Source organism: Pelophylax lessonae (genome assembly GCF_965119305.1).
Source record: "Pelophylax lessonae genome assembly, chromosome: 2".
Taxonomy (NCBI): Eukaryota; Metazoa; Chordata; class Amphibia; order Anura; family Ranidae; genus Pelophylax; species Pelophylax lessonae.
This window is the reverse complement of record NC_138769.1, coordinates 33,799,816-33,822,236: the sequence shown is the minus strand read 5'-3', so window position 1 is coordinate 33,822,236 and position 22,421 is coordinate 33,799,816. Positions and strand designations below refer to the sequence as shown.

The window sequence follows — 22,421 nt, the reverse complement described above, 5'->3', positions numbered from 1 at the left end:
ATTAGAATGTATACCATCAATGCAAAATAAAGCGGTTATAATCTTATCTTTTAGGTTTCTAATTGTTGGGTAAACACGAAGAAATGTCAGTTCTTCCCACGTCCGGCCTGCAGGACTCACCTGTTTCTCAGCCCTGTGCCATTGCCACAAGACCCGCCGCCAACCAAAGTCTGCAGAGAGGGCAACGCGGAACGGCTTAGTTGCTGCCGACTAGGACCCCTTCTTCCACCGGGCATGACAAGGTGCCAGTCCGTGTCCAGCAGTCAGCTCCACTCCGAGGCCGGGAATACAGGGCAACGCCGTTTTCTGCTCTGCAGAGAGAGAACAAAGAGAAGTGTTAACATAGCAAGACACCACGGGAGTAACAAAACGCCATTATAAACCCCATCACTAAAATCTCAACCTCTTATGTTATTGTTGTTTCAAATGTTAATTTTCAATTCTGTTTAAACCTTTAGCGCTTATTAAAATACCTGGTAATCCCCTTATGAAGGTCCATGTATGGGCTTTTCCTGGTTGAGGATGACAACAGTCTGTCCCTGACACCCTATTGCTCCCCTTCATTGTCAATTGGTTTATATCAGCCTTTTGCAATATTTTCAACACAGAGGAACCCTTGAAATAACAAACTCAGGGAATCCCAGCTAAAAATTACTATATCTACCATTAATGATACTTTCGTGTGATGGTCAGTGGGAAGAATGCTCCTCACACTTGTGGTCGCTGGGAAAAATTACCCCCTTTACAGATCGCAAAAAAGATCAATGGTGTCAGTGGGTACTTATCTGGCAGCAGAAATCTCTCATTGCTCACGGAACCTCTAGCAAGCTGCGGAGGAACCTCTGGAGGAACCCTCGAGGAACCTCCCGAGGAACCCCCGAGGAACCTCCCGAGGAACCTCCGGAGGAACCCCCGAGGAACCTCCGAGGAACCTCTGGAGGAACCCCCGGAGGAACCCTCGAGGAACCTCCGGAGGAACCCTCGAGGAACCTCCGGAGGAACCCTCGAGGAACCTCCGGAGAAACCCTCGAAGGAACCTCCAAAAAAACCCTCAAGGAAACCCTAGCAACCTCTGGAGGAACCCCTAGCAACCTCTGGAGGAACCCCTCAAGGAACCCCTAGTAACATCTGGAGGGACCCTCAAGGAACGCCTAGCAACATCTGGAGGAACCCTCAAGGTACCCCTAGCAATATCTGGAGGAACCCTCAAGGAACGCCTAACATCTGGAGGAACCCCAAGCAACATCTGGAGGAACCCTCAAGGAACCCCTAGCAACATCTGGAGGAACCCTCAAGGAAACCTAAACAGGCTAAACAGGTTCTAGCTAAAGCATGGTGATCATCACCACCTATCATAGGCCAAGCGAAAGAAAAAAATGATTAGGTTTCTCCTTAATTCAAAAATGGTGGTGGCCTGCAAAGATACCATCGCTAAGTTCAAGCAAATTCCGATCAATCTTTATCTCCCAACTGAATTTAATAACTAGCTGTTGGGATTAACGACTATTTTGTCAAAGTTCCAACTATAAGGTGTTGAAGACCCAACTAAAACCCTCTGACCCCCCCCCCACACTTTCTGTTCTTAACTTTCTTCATAAGACCCTTCCACTTCAGTTCTATTAAGAAAGTCATAGATGGATTGAATCTCGGCCGGTTCAGCAGGGAATACTTCTTGTTGGAAAAAAAAAAAAAAATGATGTAATAAAGTGGGCGTGGAAAGACAAGATATGAGGTTATCCGGTCCTAAACAGGAACATATTACAAGGAAAGATGATAAAAATCTTTATTACACTCGGCAGTTTTATCACCTGCTCATGGTAACAGGATGTCCCAATCCTGAGAGCAGTTTGTTCACTCAAAAGAATTTAAAATATATTTAAAAGATTAAACAGATCTGGAATTCAAATCTGATTAAAGTAGAACTCCAAGAAAGATTTCTGAGAATCCCATTAAAATTATAAACTTTTTATTTCTGGGGTGCACATGGCTCTAACAGTCCATAAGATGCAGATGAATTCATACATTCAACTTGGCTCCTCCTCCTACCCTTTACTGCTAGCAGATCTCAGCCTGTTTACCGAGATCAGTAACTCAAGCTGTAAAGGGCAGCGACTATTATTGGCTGTTAGGGAAATTGTAAAATCTGTATATAATTGTATTCTATTTTGTATGCCTGCGTATGTATTGCACACTGCACTCGTGTACACGGCACTAATAATGTTTTCATTACGTGTTTGCATTCTTTCAAGTCCTGATTAGAACTAGCCTGCCTATGTTACGCCACGTTACCATAAATGTACAATTGTATTATTAATGCGATACGTACGCAATCATGTTTATAAAAAAAAAAAAACGGAATTTTTGTAAAATCTGACCGTAAAATTCCTTTCTGAGTCCTCCGACAGTCGCCACCCCTGCCTAGCTACTCCTGCGGAGAGAAAGTCAATACCCATTGGTGAAGATTATATGAGGGGCAGCGACTGTCGGAGGACGTAAGAGAAACGTCATCTGCGTCAAAAAAACAGAACAGTTATTTGGAAAGATGCTGAGTGTATCTTTTGTGTCTGTTCCCTACTGCAGTAGTTAATCATTTGGATCCACTAATCCATAGGAGGATAGGAATTGCCTATCTATAACATTTCCAGAACATTGGCCAACCTCATGTGAGGTTTCAATTAGATATATCCAGCCTCAAAGCAGGCAGTGTCTCCACTGATTTCACTTTTTATAACCCATAGAGCTCTGGGAATCCTTGTGCATTTATCATGTATTAGATACAAAAAACAAAGACTGTATTGCATACGGAGCTTATTCACACCAGATTCACTGGGGCTATGCTGACAGCTATTTTCAGTACAGTATCATCACAAAGACAAGGCCTTATTTCCAATGTCCACTCACATCACAGTAATGCTGGGCTAGGTGCTGAAAAAAGTGCTGCATGCTATAAAATTTCCCGAGTTTGCAACACTAACCACCACATTGCAACACTGCTCTGTTAAAAAGAATTATATAGAAATTTGAATAAAGTTCTGTGGAAAAACAAAAGGAAACTGTGCAATGTGTTGAGATGGGCCCCCCAAAAAAACAGACTTCCAAACCACTTTAATATCAAGCTGCCCTTCCATTAGAGGCCATAACATCCTCATATCTTCTGGAAAGGCTTTCCATACGATTCTGGAGTATCTGTGGTAATTGGCATCCATTCAACCAAAATAACATTTGTGAAGTCAGATACTGATGTTGCATGAGAAGACCTGGCTTAATCAGCATTCCAATTCATCCCAAAGGTGATCAGTAGGGTTGAGGTCAGGGCCCTGGGCAGGCCAATCAAGTTTCTCCACACCAAACTCATCAAGCCATGTATTAATGGAGGGTGGTCAATAAGGCTGAAGTCGGAGCTCTGTGTAGGCCATTCAGGTTCCTCCACACCAAACTCATCAAACCATGTCTTTATGGGAAGTGGTCAGTAGGGTTGAGGTCAGGGCTCTGTAGGAGGCCGTTCAAGCTCTTCCACACCAAACCATGTCTTTGTGGATGGAGATCAGTAGAGTTGAGGTCAGGGCTCTGTGCAGGACACTTGAGTTCCTCCACACCAAACCATGTCTTCGTGGATGGAGATCAGTAGAGTTGAGATCAGGGCTCTGTGCAAGACACTTGAGTTCCTCCACACCAAACCATGTCTTCGTGGAAGGAGATCAGTAGAGTTGAGGTCAGGGCTCTGTGCAGGACACTTGAGATCCTCCACACCAAACCATGTCTTCGTGGAAGGAGATCAGTAGAGTTGAGGTCAGGGCTCTGTGCAGGACACTTGAGATCCTCCACACCAAACCATGTCTTCGTGGATAGAGATCAGTAGAGTTGAGGTCAGGGCTCTGTGCAGGACACTTGAGATCCTCCACACCAAACCATGTCTTCGTGGATAGAGATCAGTAGAGTTGAGGTCAGGGCTCTGTGCAGGACACTTGAGTTCCACCACACCAAACCATGTCTTTATAGAGCTGGCTTTATGCACCAGGAGGGGTACAGTCATGCTGGAACAGTTAAGGGCCTTCACCAAACTGTTACCACAATGTTGGAAGGGCACAACTGTCTGTAATGTTTTTGTATGCTGTATTACCAATACCCTTCGCTGGAACGCAGTCATTTGGAGAGGGACCACAAAGACTGGCCATATAACAGTTCAAAGGTTAGCCACGGCACTCTGTCAAGTAAATGCCCAGGTGCTCACCCACAAATTCACATAAATCCAAAACTACTTCACTAACTGACAAGACTGACTCCCAAAGCACAGCCCGAGGTGGCCAGAAGAGCATGAAGGCACCTGAACATGACACCGACCTATATGGCCAATCTTTCTAAATCCAAAACTGGTTTAGGAGGTACTTGGGGGTCTTGCAGAGCAAGCAGATCAAAAACAGCAATGTTTTAACTGTCAACATTTCGATGAAGCGCAGTCCATCTTTCTCGAGACCTTCAAGGTCTTTTCTCAAGGTCTTGAGGAAGTTGGATTGAGCTTCATCGAAACATTGACAAAAACTTGGCTGTTTTTGATCTGCCTCCTCTTCAAGACCCCTAAGTACCTCTAAGCCAGTTTTGGATTTAGAAAGATTGGCCATATAGGTCGGTGTCATGTTCAGGTGCCTTCATGCTCTTCGGGCCCCCACAGGCTGTGCTTTCCGTTCCACGGTGCTGCGTAGTGATGATACTTTCCTCCTCCTTTCTCTCTCGCTTTCTATTTAAGCCTACACATCTGGTCACACTGACTGAAATCATAAGACTCTCTTCTCTGCAGTCAACTGATCTTATCTTAGCGCGGTCATTTACCCAAGTAGCTTACAGTTTGCTAAATATATAGAATCGCAAGGAGGGGGGGGGGGGTGCCAAACAACCGGATATGAAGCCTATGAGATGCATGAACAGGAAACAGGTCAACAACCCGAGCCAAACCAAAAATGACAGTGACACCGAACACTGGTTTAAAGAAAAATACAAAAAAATTAACTCAAAAAACTCTCTTCTATTGCTCTCCAAATTCCTTTTTTTTTAGGAACGTAGCCAATATCTCTTGCTCATTCTCGAGATAGACTATAGAACTTGTATTGTACAGCAGTGACCACCAACCAATGTTAGTGTTAAAGCGGAGTTCCGGCTTCAAATACCTTTTTTAACTAAAAATACCCCTATAATACTAATCCATCGCCCTTCACAGAACCGCTATTCTCATACTTACAAGGTGTACAGTATTGGATTTTAGTCAAAATCTTACTTTTAAAAATGCTGTCTGGGCGCAGCCATCTTGGATGGGGGCATTTGAAGCCGCAGTGTAATCTGCTGTGTCCTTCTTCCCGATTCCAGGGAGTGGTCTGGGAGTTCTTCCTGATTCCGGCCTCCTGGGAGTGATGACAAACAGCTCCCAGGATGCAATGCAAAGGTGGAAGTGATGTCGGTGGCCGCGGCCACAGAGGGGGGAGGAGGAGGAAGTACAATCAAAATTGCCCTGAAAATAAGGTAAGGGACCCCCGAAAAAAATTGAAAATGCCCAATTGTTGATCAGCATAGCGAGCACTCTAGGAATCACTAAAGTTGCAAAATAGGCCGGAACTCCGCTTTAATTAACTAATTTGCATGGCTTGATCCAAACAGGAAGTGAGGAGGAACAGGAAAGATTTGGTCCTGGACCTGGCTTCTCTCCCTCAAGCAGTGTCCCCCCTGTGGGGGAACCGCTGTGTGCTCACTCCTGAGCTGCTGCTCTATGCGCTCCCTAGATACCCCCCATTTCTTATTGGCTCACTGGCCTCCTCAGCCAATGAGGAGGGAGAGTCCTCATACAGCCAAGGCTATCGTGAACATTGCTGAATTTTCAGCTTTCAGAACCACTTTAGGTAGTGAATGTGTATGGGTTATCTCCCCAATAGGAAGATTCACCCTCCCCATTTGTCCAGTTTACCATTATCCTCAAAAGTGAAAGAAAATCCCAAATCCTGGATTGTCAGAAGAACAGGAATAAAGGGGAAATCTTCCAATGGGTACACAAACAGTGATTCCCTCACTTTGAAAGGATTTCCTCTCATTTCCTGTTGCTGCTGTTATGGGACCGGAAGTAAAAGGGAAACCTCCCCAGTTAGACACAGATGGCAAAAAAAAAAAAAAAACCTGACAGGTGTCATAACCCTCCCTTACTCAATCCAAAATGAAATGCAAGTTTTGCCTTTAGGTCTACTTCAAAGTGTATGCTTTTTTTATGAAGTGGGGAAGGATTAGAATCCCTGTTGGCTTTTTATAGAGATCTGAGGTTCTGTTCAAAAGATTTCCCCAACTTACCATCATGGTGACAACAGTTCCACCAGACAGAAAGTGAGGGATAATCTCCAAAAATCAGCAGGGGATCCAGCCCTTCCCTACTCTAGGGATAAAATGTATTTATATGTGATACCTGGAGAATTTCCTTTACTTCCTGTCTGGGAAAACAATGATCACCCTGGCAGGTGGAGATTTTCCCTTACTTCCTGTGTGGTAAAACAATCATCACTAAGGTCTGGTAATACAATCATCACACAGGTGGAGATTTCCCCAAACTTCCTGTCTGGTAAATCAATTATCACCTTGACAGGTGGAGATTTTCCCTTACTTCCTGTCTGATAAAGTAATTATCTCCCTAATAGGTGGAGATTTTCCTTTACTTCCTGTCTGGTAAAGCAATCATCACACAGATGGAGATTTTCTTTTACTTCCTGTCTGGTAAAACAATTATCACTTAGACAGATTGAGATTTCCCCTTACTTCCAGTGTGTTAAAACATTTTTTATGAAAGGAGGAGATTTTCCCTTGCTTCCTGTCTGGTAAAACAATTATCACCTTGACAGGTAGAGATTTTTCTCTTACTTCCTTTCTGATAAAGTAATTAGCTCCCTAATAGGTGGAGATTTTCCTTTACTTCCTGTCTGGTAAAACAATCATCACACAGCTGGAGATTTTTCCTTGCTACCTGTCGGTTAAAACATTTATTGTGAAAGGAGGAGATTTTCCATTGCTTCCTGTCTGGTAAAACAATTATTATTCTGATAGGCAGAGATTTTCCCTTATTTCCTGTCTGACAAAGCAAATATTACCCTGACAGGTGGAGATTTTCCCTTACTTCCGGTCTGAAAAAACAATTACCACCCTGACAGGTGAAAGTTTTCCTTTACTTTTCTCTCTAGTAAAAAAACAATTATCACCCTGGCAGGTGGAGATTTTCCCTTACTTCCTGTGTGGTAAAACAATCATCTGATAGGTGGATATTTTTCTCTTAATTCCTGTCTGGTAAAACAATCATCACACAGGTGGAGATTTTCCCCAAACTTCCTATCTGGTAAAACAAATATCACCTTGACAGGTGGAGATTTTCCTTTACTTTCTGTCTGATAAAGCAATGATTTCCCTAATGGGTGGAGATTTTCCCTTACTTCCTGCCTGTTAAAACAATTATCATTGTGAAAGGAAGAGATGTTCCCTTTCTTCCTGTCTGGTAAAACAATTATCACCCTAAAAAGGTGAAGATCTTCCCTTACTTCCTGTCTGGTAAAACATTTATTACCCTGATAGGTGGAGATTTTCCCTTACTTCCTGTCTGGTAAAACAATTATCACCCTGATAGGTGAAGATCTTCCCTTACTTCCCGTCTGGTAAAACAATTATCACCCTGATAGGTGAAGATCTTCCCTTACTTCCTGTCTGGTAAAACCATCATCACCCTGATAGGTGGAGATTTTCCCTTACTTCCTGTCTGGGAAAACAGTTATCACCCTAAAAGGTGGAGATTTTCCCTTACTTCCTGTCTGGTAAAACAATTATCACCCTGATAGGTGAAGATCTTCCCTTACTTCCTGTCTGGTAAAACCATCATCGCTGTGTTAAGAAGAAAAGAAAAAACTCCACCTAACACAGTGAGGATGGTTTTACCAGACAGGAAGTAAGGGAAGATCTTCACCTATCAGGGTGATAATTGTTTTACCAGACAGGAAGGGAAAATCTCCACCTTTTAGGGTGATAACTGTTTTACCAGACAGGAAGTAAGGGAAAATCTCCACCTATCAGGGTAATAAATGTTTTACCAGACAGGAAGTAAGGGAAGATCTTCACCTTTTAGGGTGATAATTGTTTTACCAGACAGGAAGGGAAAATCTTCACCTATCAGGATAATAAATGCTTTATCAGACAGGAAGGGAAAATCTCAACCTGTCAGGGTGATAATTGTTTTACCAGACAGGAAGTAAGGGAAAATCTCCACCTATCAGGGTAATGCATACTTTACCAGACAGGAAGTAAGGGAAAATCTCCACCTATCAGGGTAATGCATGCTTTACCAGACAGGAAGTAAGGGAAAATCTCCACCTATGAGGGTAATGCATGCTTTACCAGACAGGAAGTATGGGAATATCTCAACCTTTCAGGGTGATAATTGTTTTACCACACAGGAAGTAAAGGAAAAACTCTACCTGTTTGGCAAAACCACTGTCACTGTGACATTCAACGGTGGATGTATCTTTAATAAAAGCTGTGCACAACAGTAAAACCTGACAGGGGTCCTAACCCTACCTCCCATTACCCAAAACTGCCTGCATGTGCATATACAATTAAAAATCTATAACCCTGTGGCTGAGCCGCAGTTTTACCGCTCCCTCCAAATCTCACATGTGCATGAGCCCTAAATGTGCCTTATGGTACACGCTAATTTGCAGTTCAGGAGGGCAGTATTTTTTTAAACAGCGCAGGTGCGCCGGTGTATTATGTGTGCGTGGGTGTATTATGTGTGCGCGGGTGTATTATGTGTGCGCCGGTGTATTATGTGTGCGCCGGTGTATTATGTGTGCGCCGGTGTATTATGTGTGCGCCGGTGTATTATGTGTGCGCCGGTGTATTATGTGTGCGCCGGTGTATTATGTGTGCGCCGGTGTATTATGTGTGCGCCGGTGTATTATGTGTGCGCGGGTGTATTATGTGTGCGCGGGTGTATTATGTGTGCGCCGGTGTATTATGTGTGCGCCGGTGTATTATGTGTGCGCCGGTGTATTATGTGTGCGCCGGTGTATTATGTGTGCGCGGGTGTATTATGTGCGCGGGTGTATTATGTGCGCGGGTGTATTATGTGTGCGCGGGTGTATTATGTGTGCGCGGGTGTATTATGTGTGCGCGGGTGTATTATGTGTGCGCGGGTGTATTATGTGTGCGCGGGTGTATTATGTGTGCGCGGGTGTATTATGTGTGCGCGGGTGTATTATGTGTGCGCGGGTGTATTATGTGTGCGCGGGTGTATTATGTGTGCGCGGGTGTATTATGTGTGCGCGGGTGTATTATGTGTGCGCGGGTGTATTATGTGTGCGCGGGTGTATTATGTGTGCGCGGGTGTATTATGTGTGCGCGGGTGTATTATGTGTGCGGGTGTATTATGTGTGCGCGGGTGTATTATGTGTGCGCGGGTGTATTATGTGTGCGCGGGTGTATTATGTGTGCGCGGGTGTATTATGTGTGCGCGGGTGTATTATGTGTGCGCGGGTGTATTATGTGTGCGCGGGTGTATTATGTGTGCGCGGGTGTATTATGTGTGCGCGGGTGTATTATGTGTGCGGGTGTATTATGTGTGCGCGGGTGTATTGTGTGCGCGGGTGTATTGTGTGTGCGGGTGTATTATGTGTGCGGGTGTATTATGTGTGCGGGTGTATTATGCGTGCGGGTGTATTATGTGTGCGGGTGTATTATGCGTGCGGGCAATGTGTTTTTTTTTTTAATACGCACGGTCACATGGCCGTTACATGGACGGTTCTACGCTGCTTTGCAAGTTGTCCCGAGGACTTGGATAATATAAATGATGAATAAATACTACCTGAGCATTTCTCTTCAACAGAGTGCCAAGAAAAAAAAAAACATAACCCAAGTATTGTTCCTTCATGGAGTAATTAGCATTGTTAGCAAGGAGCAAACATTTATAACTCATCAACAGTCATTTACTTTTTATAACAGCTGACAGGCACAAGTAAACTGGATTCTGGCTCCGTCACAAAACAGGACTGATTTTCTTGCTGCCTTAAAGTGGAACTAAACCCTCTTATTCTTTCCAGCCAATGAAGCTGCCATCTCTGCCTCTGCTTGATCTGCAACTGCCATGATGCTGCATGTGATCAGTTATGACACCAGACATTCCATGGTGTCATGAGAACCCAAGCCAAATGTGAGTTAGCATTCCCAGCATGCCGAGAATTTAACTGTTTTTTGAAGCAGTTAAATCGATGGGTTTAGTTCTGCTCTATAGCAAACCTTTGCAGGTGAGAAATACTATCTTAACACTTCAGTAGTGCTACAGAAATACGTCGACGTGCGTGAAAGGCATCGACGCGTCACACGCCCCCTGCCCGCAGCGCCACTTTAAGCATTGCCGGTGTCTTGTCGGATAGTCCGGCCAGGCCGCTGCATTGATTGGGGCCGCTGCAGGCTGCACTGCCCGCCCCGCTGCGCTCCAGTCCAAAGTGTCCGTCTCTTCTACATCAGCCGCTGTGAGCGGCATGACGTCCGGGGTGGCTGCGGCTGCGCGGCGGTGCATCAACTGAGCTGACTCTCTGTGGCTGCAGACTGCCGCCGATGATCCCTCCCACTGTCCCACACAGACGAAACGTCACGCGCCACTCCAGGAGCAGCATGTGATCGCAGGTGAGCCTGAGGGGTCTGCACTGGGAGGGGGGCTTACTGAGGGGTCTGCACTGGGAGGGGGGGGGGCTTACTAAGTGGTCTGTACTAGGTGGGAGGGCTTACTGAGGAGTCTGTACTAGGTGGGAGGGCTTACTAAGTGGTCTGTACTAGGTGGGAGGGCTTACTGAGGAGTCTGTACTAGGTGGGAGGGCTTACTGAGGGGTCTGTACTAGGTGGGAGGGCTTACTGAGGGGTCTGTACTAGGTGGGAGGGCTTACTGAGGGGTCTGTACTAGGTGGGAGGGCTTACTGAGGGGTCTGTACTAGGTGGGAGGGCTTACTGAGGGGTCTGTACTAGGTGGGAGGGCTTACTGAGGAGTCTGTACTAGGTGGGAGGGCTTACTGAGGGGTCTGTACTAGGTGGGAGGGCTTACTGAGGAGTCTGTACTAGGTGGGAGGGCTTACTGAGGGGTCTGTACTAGGTGGGAGGGCTTACTGAGGGGTCTAAACTGGGAGGGGGGCTTACTTACACTCAATCAAGCAAAAAAAAAAATAAAATAAAAATAATCGTTCGATTAGTCGACTAATCGGAAAAATAATCGCTAGATTAGTCGACAGACAAAATAATCGTTAGTTGCAGCCCTACACTTCAGCTCCGGAAGATTTATCCCCCCTTCATGACCAGGTCATTATGCATTATGGTCCTGCATTAATTTACCGGACAATTGCGCGGACGTGCGATTTTGTACCCAAATAAAATTTAGGTACATTTTTTCCCACAAACAGAGCTTTCTTTTGGTGGTATTTGATCACCTCTGCAATTTTTTTATTTTTTGCGCTGCTGTAAAAAAAAATAAAAAAAATCCTAATAAGCATATATTGATTGGTTTGCGCAAAAGTTCTAGTGTCTACAAACTATGGGATATGTTTATTTATATTTTTTACATTTTTATTTAAGATCAGCGACTTATAGCGTGACTACGATATTGCCGCGGACAAATCAGACACAAACTGACTTTTTTTTGTGGACCAGTGACACTAATACAGTGCTAAAAATATACAGTCATAAAAAAAAAAGTCTCAATAAGCATATATTGATTGGTTTGCACAAAAGTTATTGCGTCTACAAACTATGGAATACATTTAGGGTCCATTCACACTAGCGCGACTTGTCAGGCGACTTGGTCGCCTGACAAGTCGCGGTGGGTCGCTCGCCATTGATTAGCACAGGACCCGTTCTAATAGGAGTGACACAAGTCGCTCCGACTTAGAAAAAGGGTCCTGTACTACTTTGGGGCGACCTGGGAGCGACTTGCATTGACTTCAATTATATGAAGTCCGTGCAAGTCGCGCCGAAGTCGCGGTGCACACAGGTCGCCCCACCAAGTCGTGTCGCCCCAGTGTGAATGGGCTCTTATGGACTTATTATTTATTTATTTTTACTAGTAATGGCGGCGATTACTGACTTCTAGCGGACTGCGACATTGCGGAGAGCAAATCTGACACTAAGGGGCACTTTTTTTGGGGACCAGTGACACCAATATAAATAATATGCAATGTCACTGTACTGACACTGGAAGAAAAGGGGTTAACACCAAGGGCGATCAAAGGGTTAAACGTGTTCCTAGGGAGTGCTTTCTAACTGTGGAAAGACAGAGATCCATGTTCCTGCTTTGCATTAACACAGGATCTTTATCTTCCCTACTAACAGAATGGCGATCTGCCTTGTTTACATAGGCAGACCCTTATTCTGCCTCTTTCGGGGAACAATCAGCAAGTCCCGGCGGACATCGGGCCCGCCAGACCAGCTGATTGGTTCCTGGCGTGTTCAAACAACGGGATCGGGTCACGGGAAGCGCGTGTGCATGCACCAGACCTGAAAGTGCAGAATCACATACCTGTACGCGATTCTGCGCAGAGGAGCCGCCGCCGCCCTGCCGTAAATGTACGTGGGCGGTCAGCAAGGGGTTAAACACCATTCCCCAACATCTGTTACAAAAAAATTAGTTTTTGCTGCAATATTCTCATTTCCGTGTTCACGTGCAGCAGCGACTGCGTGTATGACTTTTCAGAGGTGTTTGGCGGGCAGGAAGGTGGTGTTGCATCACCTCCTCGCTGCCCGCTTTAACCCCTTGAATCCCACACTAGCCCTCTGCACCTGCATGCATTGCATGCGGTTGTAGGGCGCATAAAGTGCAGCTCTTTTCATTGGAATGGTTTGCAATCAGTGGGCGTTAGTGCCTGCCGAAATGAAGAAGGGGTTTAATTCCTGCTGCGATTAGTGATGCACCGAAATTTCGGAATAGGGTTTTCAGCGTTTTGCCGAAAGAAACAAAAAGGTGCCGATAATGGCTGCCGAAAACGCTCGCGATTTTACCATGCTTATGGTGTGTTTCATTGGTCATGTGACTCAAAAAATGCATCAAAAACGCAACACGTGCATTTTTGTTGCATTTTCAATGGGGAGGTGCATTTATTGTGCGTTTTTTTAACGGACCAAATATGCACCAAAAATGCAGCAAGCAGGATTTTTAACAACGCTTCAATAATAATGGCTAATATTCATTGATTTCAATAAAAAAGTTGAATATAATACAAATCATTTATAAAAACATATATATATATATATATTTTTTTTTTTAAGACCGGACCTTTTTTTTTCTGGACCGGGCCTTTTTTTGACACTTGTTTGCAAGTTAAGATCAGTTTTTATTTTTTGCTAGAAAATTACTTAGAACCCCCAAACATTATATATCTTTTTTTTAGCAGAGACCCTAGAGAATAAAATGGAGATCGTTGCAATATTTTTTATCACACCATCACACCGTATTTGCGTAGCGATCTTACAAACGCAATTTTTTTTGGAAAAAATACACTGTTTTTAATTTAAAAAAAAATAATAAAACCGTAAACTTAGCCCAATTTTTTGTACAATGTGAAAGATAATGTTACGCTGAGTTAATAGATACCCAACATGTCATGCTTCAAAGTTGCGCACGCTTGTGGAATGGCGACAAACATTGGTACCCATAGGCGATGATTTAAAAATTTCTACAGGTTACAAGTTTAGAGTAACAGAGAAGGTCTAGGGCTCAAATTATTGCTCTCGATGTAGCGATCGTGGCGATACCTCACATGTGTGGTCTGAACACCGTTTACATATGTGGGCAGGACTTGCGTATGTGTTCGCTTCTGCTTGCGAGCTAACGGGGAGGTTTTTGCCCACTTACAAAGAAATGAAGGGTCTGGAATTTTTATCATAGGTGTATTTTAAATTATAGAGACAGAATTTCAACCAAAAATCCAGAAAGAAAAAAAACACATAATACAAAAGTTATAAATGGAGTTGCAGTTCAGTGAGTAAAATAAGTATGATCCCCTACCAACCAACAACAATTGTGGCTCCCACAGACTGGCTACAGTATGTGCTCATGTGGTACACAGACTAGTCCTGTCAATTTAACCACTTTAGCCCCGCCCCCCGCAGTTTTACTGCGGCAGGCAGGCGCTCCTGGGCAAAGTGACGTAGTACTACGTCGCTCGCTCAGGAGACTGTAGGGGGCGAACGCACGCCGCCGCCGGCGCGCTCCCGTCCCCGCTCATTAGCTGGGAAGCCAGTGCATGTGTGACCGGCGGCTCCGATGGCCGTCGGCCACTCACGCTCTCCCGCAGCAGAGAGAGAAGGACGGACAGTTGATGTAAACACAGCCATCTGTCATTCTCCCTGAAGTAATGACGGAGGCTATGCGATCCTGCTATGTAGGATCGCATGTCTCTGTTATTACTTCCCAAGCCATTCCCCCCCACAGTTAGAATCACGCCCCTAGGGATACATTTAACCCCTTGATTACCAGTACAGTTAACCCCTTCCCTGCCAGTGTCATTTTTACAGTAACAGTGCATATTTTTAGCACTTATTACTGCAGTAATGTCACTGGTACCCCCAAAAGTGTCAAAAATGTCAGTTAGAGGTCCGATCTGTCCACGGAAATGTTGCAGTCCTGCAAAAAAAAAAAAAAAAAAAAAAAAAAAAAACGCAGATCGCCGCCATTACTAGTAAAAAAAATAAAATAAATAAATAAAAATGACATAAATCTTTCCCATAGTTAATAAACTTTTGCGAAAACCAATCAAAATACGCTTATTGCGATTTTTATTACCAAAAATATTTAGCAGAAAACAAATTGGCCTAAAAGGTTAAAAAAAATTTAGATTTTTACATTTTTTTTGAGAATTTCATATAAAAAAATGTGAAAAATATTGTTATTTTTTCAAAATGGTTGCTCTTTTTTTGTTTATAGCGCAAAAAAAAAAAAATCGCGCAGGTGATCAAATACCACCAAAAGAAAGCTCTGTTTGTGGGAAAAAAAGGATGTCAATTTTGTTTGGGTACAGCGTCGCACGACTGCGCAATTGTCTGTTAAAGTCACGCAGAGCCGAATCGCAAAATAGGGCCTGGTCTTTGAGCAGCCAAATCCTCCGGGGCTTAAGTGGTTAAGAAGATGCTTCGAACGACAACTCTGTTATGTCTATAAGAGACTGCTCCAAAACAATAAGGTGATGCCACCCTTTTCCTGCGCTTAGAATCCAAGCTCCCCGACCACACTCCCCACGGGACTTACAGCTGGCATCTTACAGGTGGCTCTGAGGAAGAGGCTGAGCCTCGAAACGCTTCAGCCATCATCTCATTGGATTATGGACTTTCATATGGACTATTCCTGACACTGGAGCTACTGAGCTTGCTATGATCAGACTTTTTGAGAAGAAAACAAACTAGTGTAGCGATTATTCGCAATTGGAAGAAATACAAAATAACCATCAATCACCCTCGGTCTGGAGCTTCATGCAAGATTTCCCCTCATTGGGTAAGGATGATCATAAGAAATGTGAGGGATCAGCCCAGATCTACACGGGAGGAGCTTGTGAATGATCTCAAGGTAGTTGGGACCACAGTCTCCAAACAAACCCTTGGTAACCCAATACGCCGCCATGGATTGAAATTCTGCAGCGCCCGCAATGTCCCCTTCCTCAAGATGGCACATCTACAGGCAAGTGAAGTTTGCCAATGAACATCTAAATGATTCAGAGAAGGATTGGGAGAAAGTGCCGTGGTCAGATGAGACCAAAATTGAGCTCTTTGGCATTAACTCGACTCGCCTTGTTTGGAGATAGAAAAATGCTGACTATGACCCTAAGAACACCGTCCCTACAGTGCAGCACGGAGGTGGAACCATGATGCTTTGTGGCGGTTTCTCTGCTAAAGGAACAGGCTGACTTTGCAGTATTGAGCGGCCAATAGACGGGGGTCATGTATTGTAAAATCATGGACGAGAACCTTCTTCCCTCAGCCAGAACACCAAAGATGGGTCATGGATGGGTATTCCATCATGGCAATGACCCAAACATACCATAAAGGTAACAAAGGAGTGGCTCAAGAAGAACAACATTAAGGTCTCGGAGACCTTAAACCTACATACAATGTATGGAGGGAGCTGAAACTTTGAGTTGCCTAGCGACAGCCAAGAAACCTTAAAGCGTAACTCCACTTTTGTTGAGAAAAAAAAAAAACATTCCCCTCTGGGTGATCTCTGTACATTGCAAGGATTTTAACTAACTTTCTTCCAGATTCCTACTTTTTGTTATTCTAAAGAAATCCTTGTTTGCTCTTCTGTACCTCTGTGCTGAGTGGGTCTAATGGGGGTGGTTTCATATTTATCAATCAGCTGTGCAGCTGCAGAGCACTATTGAGGAAATCTGCTGGGCCTGCATCCCTTTAGACGTGTTCCTATTGGGAGGATCTCACCACAAATGACATTTTTGTTGCAGGGGATGCCAGAAATCGGACTTGTATCTTAGGCAGACTTCTGGGAAAAGGATGAGCCAATCACACAAGCAGGAAATTGTTTCTGGGGGGTGGGGGGGTCAGTATACATTCTGTGTACAGAACACCTCCAGGTTGCCATTTTCAGAAAATTACAGCGGCTGCAGATTGAAAAGGAAAGATCATTTTTAACATTCAATTACAATATGATTTGTGTCGCAATTGTATATGCCAGCCTTCAAATTTTGCACTCCATTGCTCACATTTTGCGAGTGGAAAATGATTAAGGGGGAGTGTGGGGCTACCTCGGGAGCCGTTCTCCCAGCGATCATCTAGGGGAAGAGAGAGGAGACGGCCGGATCATCACAGAGCAGGGATTGCCCTGCTGTAAAAGCTTTCATTTGAATTGCCGGGCGCTCACCGTCACACAGCACCGCCTCCTGGCTCAACTCCTTTGATAGACAGAACACGGGTCCAATGCCGGGACATGCGATGTCTATTATAGGAGCCGATCCAGAGGCAGGACTTCGTGTGATGGCGAGCGCCCCCGGTAATTCAAATGAAAGCTGTTACAGCAATCCCTGCCCTGCTCTGTGATTATTCAGCCGGACTTTCCTCTTCCTCTCTCTTCCCCTGCACCGGTCAGGCTGCATTGAGGGGCACAGGTGAGGCTGCATTGAGGGGCACAGGTGAGGCTGCATTCATGGGCACAGGTGAGGCTGCATTCATGGGCACAGGTGAGGCGGCACTGAAGGACACTGGTGAGGCTGCACTGATAAGCTTTACTGATGATGCTGCACTGATGGGCTGTGACGGTACTCACCGTCACTGGGAGTGAAAGACAGATACTTAATGGTTTGGATTGCTTCAAGTGGAACAGTAACATTTGTCATCTCTCATGAAGATTTAAATTTAACCCCTTCCCTGCCAGTGTCATTTTTACAGTAACAGAGCATATTTGTAGCACTGATTACTGTAGTAATGTCACTGGTACCCCAAATGTGTCAGAAATGTCAGTCAGGGGTCCGATCTGTCCGCCGCAATGTCGCAGTCCTGCAAAAAAAATAAATAAATAAATAAAATAGCAGATCGCCGCCATTACTAATAAAAAAAAAACCCCAAACAATAAAAATTACATAAATCTTTCCCGTAGTTAGTAAACGCAATAACTTTTGCGCAAACCAATCAAAATACGCTTATTGCCATTTTTTTTTACCAAAAATATGTAGCAGAAAACAAATTGGCCTAAAATGTTAAAAAATTTAGATTTTTACATTTTTTTGAGAATTTCATATAAAAAAAATTTGATAAATATTGCTATTTTTTCAAAATTGTCGCTCTTTTTTTGTTTATAGTGCAAAAATAAAAAAAAAAAAAAAAAAAAAAAAAAAAAAAAAAATCGCAGAGGTGATCCAATACCACCAAAGAAAAACCTCTGTTTGTGGGAAAAAAAAGGACGTCAATTTAGTTTGGGTACAGCGTCACACGACCGCGCAATTGTCCGTTACAGTCATGCAGTGCCGAATCGCAAAATAGGGCCTGGTCATTGAGCAGCCAAAATCCTCCGATCTGAAAGTGGTTAAAAAAAAAAAAGAAAAAAAAAAAAGACCCTTGCTGTTTTTACCTGTGAAAGGATTTGTATTTCGGTCCATCAAGTCCTGCCTTTTCTCGGTAACAGGTCTTGTCTCTCCCCCGGCCTGTGACTGAACAGTAAAAGAAGCTGCTCATCTCTCCGTCACTCTGCTCTCTCCTCCTATCAGCATGCTCTATGTTAGCATAGGAGCACTGCACTGCAACTGACTATGTTAAAGAATACAGAGCTGAATTAATTTGCGTCCTTCGTCTCTCTCTGGAGTTCAGCTTAAAATGAAAGTAATGTAAATAGGAAAAGGCCACGTCACTGTCGTAGATCTTCATGCTGGTTGCCTAATGGGAGGGTTATGTGCAACCTTATGTGTGATATAGGAGGAGGAAGCAGGACAGAATGACCGTGTGAGCGCGGTTCACTTCCTCTCTCATGCTTACAAGACACGACGACGGTTTGAGCCACAAACCCAGAGACACCACGGGCTGCCAATTAAGAAACAACGCATGAAAAATTAATAACACCATTCCAACAACAACTGTTTATTCTAATGAGGATAACTAAATCCTGGAGCTGCTTTTGGCACAAAGATGTAAAATTTGGCATGGCTATTCGGAAAACTAAATTTGCAATAAAAGTCATAAATCTTGGCTTTGGTTTGTCCTACAATACGGGAGAGAGAGGGCCCTACACACACATGAACAAAGCTAAAACCCACAAGCCTCTGCTACCAATAAAAGTATATAACTAAACTCTATATATTAGCAAGGCACATAGAGAAAATGGGCAAAGCTGTGTTTTTTTTTTTTTTTTTTTTTAATTAACTACTTTCATACCGCTGGACGTCATATGACGTCCTGGGCTTTGAGTGGGGATATCTGAATGATGGGTGCAGCTGCAGGCATCATTCAGATGATATCAGCCGGCGATTCCCTTCACCATAAGAACAATCATAGCAGCTGTTCAGCCGCTTGATCGTTCTTACAGGCGGCGGGAGGGGACATTCTTCCCCCCCCCCCCCCACTGCTCCTACCAGCACGACCGTGCGATCGGCGAGCCGGAGAAGAAATCAGCCGCCGACGGAAGTGTCACCATAGAGACTGCGGGGACCAGATGGTCCCCGCAAGTCTCTATGACTCTCGGAGGCCCGGGCGCGCTGTGATGACGTCACGCCCGGCCTGGCAGTTTTCAATACTGCACTGATCTCAGCTGAATAGCCAAGATCGTTTTTTTTTTATTTTTTTATTTCAGGCTTTCTAGCCTGTAGGAGAGATCTGAGGTCTTATTGACCCCAGATCTTCCCATAAAGAGGACCTGTCATTCACGATTCCTATTACAAGGGATGTTTACATTCCTTGCAATAGGAATAAAAGTGATCAAAAAAAAATTAAAAGGGAAAGTGTAAAAATAAAATAAAAATAAATAAAAAAAATTTAAAGTGCCCCCGTCCCCACGTGCTCACATGCAGAAGCGAGCGCATTCATTAGTAGCGGCCACATATGTAAACGGCTTTCAATCCATACATGTGAGGTATCGCCGCGGACGTTAGAGCAAGAGCAACTTTTCTAGCCCAAGACCTCCACTCTAAATTGGTAACCTGTAAAAATTTTTAAAGTGTCGCCTATAGAGATTTTTTAAGTACCGAAGTTTGCAGTCATTCCATGAGTGTGTGCAATTTTAAAGCGTGACATGTTAGGTATCTATTTACTCGGCGTAACATCATCTTCATACTGGTCACTAGAAGTTCAACATGGCACCTCATGGCAAATAACTCGGAGGATGTGAAAAAAAGAATTATTTGCTCTACATAAAGATGGCCTAGGCTATAGGAAGATTGCCAAGACCCTGAAACTGAGCTGCAGCACGGTGGCCAAGACCATACAGAGGTTTAACAGGACAGGTTCCACTCCAGAACAGGCCTCGCCATGGTCGACCAAAGAAGTTGAGTGCACGTGTTCAGCTTCATATCCAGAGGTTGTCTTTGGGAAATAGATGTATGAGTGCTGTCAGTATTGCTGCAGAGGTTGAAGGGGATGGGGGGTCAGCCTGTCAGTGCTCAGACCATACGCCGCACACTGCATCAAATTGGTCTGCATTGCTGTTGTCCCAGAAGGAAGCCTCTGTTAAAGATGATGCACAAGAAAGCCTGCAAACAGTTTGCTGAAAACAAGCAGACTAAGGACATGGATTACTGGAACCATGTCCTGTGGTCTGATGAGACCAAGATAAACTTATTTGGTTCAGATGGTGTAAAGCGTGTGTGGCGGCAACCAGGTGAGGAGTGCAAAGACAAGTGTGTCTTGCCTACAGTCAAGCATGGTGGTGGGAGTGTCATGGTCTGCGGCTGCATGAGTGCTGCCAGCACTGGGGAGCTACAGTTCATTGAGGGAAGCATGAATGCCAACAAGTACTGTGACATACTGAAGCAGAGCATGATCCCCTCCCTTCGGAGACTGGGCCATAGGGCAGTATTCCAACATGATAACGACCCCAAACACACCTCCAAGACGACCACTGCCTTGCTAAAGAAGCCGAGGGTAAAGGCGATGAACTGGCCAAGCATGTCTCCAGACCTAAACTCTATTGAGCATCTGTGGGGCATCCTCAAATGGAGGAGCACAAGGTCTCTAACATCCACCAGTTCTGTGATGTCATCATGGAGGAGTGGAAGAGGACTCCAGTGGCAACCTGTGAAGCTCTGGTGAACTCCATGCCCAAGAGGGTTAAGGCAGTGCTGGAAATTGGCCACACAAAATATTGGCACTTTGGGCCAAACTTGAACATTTTCACTCAGGGGTGTTTGGCCACCGTGCTGCAGCTCAGTTTCAGGGTCTTAGCAATCTTCTTATAGCCTAGGCCATCTTTATGTAGAGCAACAATTCTTTTTTTTTCAGATCCTCAGAGAGTTCTTTGCCATGAGGTGCCATGTTGAACTTCCAGTTGAGAGAGTGAGATCAATAACACCAAATTTAACACACCTGCTCCCCCATTCACACCTGAGACCTTGTAACACTAATAAGTCACATGACACCAGGAGGAAAAATGGCTAATTGGGCCCAATTTGGACATTTTCACTTAGGGGTTTAATCACTTTTGTTGCCAGCGGTTTAGACATTAATGGCTGTGTGTTGTGATATTTTGAGGAGACAGCAAATTTACACTGTTAGACCCGGTTCACACTACTCTGACTTGGGACGCAACTTGTGTGCCCTCAAGTCGCCCCAAGTCTCTTGTCATTACAAATTCAATGTAAATGAATGAGAGCCGTCTTAACCACTTACCGCAAACTAACGTAGATCTACGTCGGCAGATTTTGCGGTAGTATACCAGGATGATGCCTCTAGCTAGAGACACCATCCCGGTACCGTGGTTTAGAGCCGACGGTCGGCTTTCCGTTGGTAACGACCGATGCGGCTCGGGAGCCGCTCGATCGTTACCCGGGTGCGCGGGAGGAGACGTCCCCCCCTCCGGCTGCCTTTCCGTGAGCCCCGAGCACCCAGCCGGCATGTCCGCCGGCTGGATGGAGTCCCGATCAAAGCCGGAAACGGCTTTGATCGGGTCTCCGATGACATAACACGGAGGCGGCGTCCATGACGTCACTTCCGGGTTACTGTGCTGCAAAAGGCGGCAAATTTAAAAAACGGCTGTATGCAAAAACGCCGTTTTTGGTGTTTTGCATACATGAAAGTGCAGTGGAGGAGTCTAGGGTCTTAGACCCTCGATCCCTCCATAAAGAGTACCTGTCACTACATATTGGTGTCACAAGGGATGTTTACATTGCTTGTGACAGCAATAAAAGTAATCAGATTTTTTTTTTTAAAAAAAACTATAATAAGGTTACAAAAAAAAAAAAAATAAATAAAATAAATAGGAAAAAAAATTTTTTTAGCCTCCCCCGTCACCGTTAGCGTGCACCGCGACCTCGGCGCGACATGCACGGACTTCATATAATTGAAGTCAATGCAAGTCGCCTCCAGATCGCCCCAAAGTAGTACAGGACCCTTTTTCTAAGTCGGAGCGACTTGTGTCGCTCTTATTAGAACGGGTCCTGTGCTAATCAATGGCAGGCGACCCACCGCGACTTGTCAGGCGACCAAGTCGCCTGACAAGTCGCGCTAGTGTGAATGGGGTCCTATACAAGCTGTACACTCACTACTTTACATTGTAGCAAAGTGTCATTTCTTCAGTGTTGTCACATGAAAAGATATAATAAAATATTTACAAAAATGTGAGGGGTGTACTCACTTTTGTGAGATACTGTATATGTAAAGGACCTACCCCATCTCCACTCCAGTTAGAAAAAAATCATCCCCCTCCCCCCACCCCCCGAAACTCACGCTGTATATGTGAT

General features: G+C 44.6%; 1 protein-coding gene across 5 annotated transcripts in view; it reads right to left on the bottom strand.

Moving 5' to 3' along the window:
• Positions 1 to 22,421, bottom strand: part of TMEM39A (transmembrane protein 39A) — a 98,145-nt gene that overhangs the window by 38,909 nt on the left and 36,815 nt on the right. For all 5 annotated transcript variants that reach the window (XM_082248357.1, XM_082248360.1, XM_082248359.1 and 2 more), the window contains exon 2: positions 121 to 311. In XM_082248357.1, coding sequence (XP_082104483.1) covers positions 121 to 236 — 116 coding nt within the window. In that variant the 5' untranslated portion in view covers positions 237 to 311. The remainder of the gene's footprint in view (positions 1 to 120; positions 312 to 22,421) is intronic.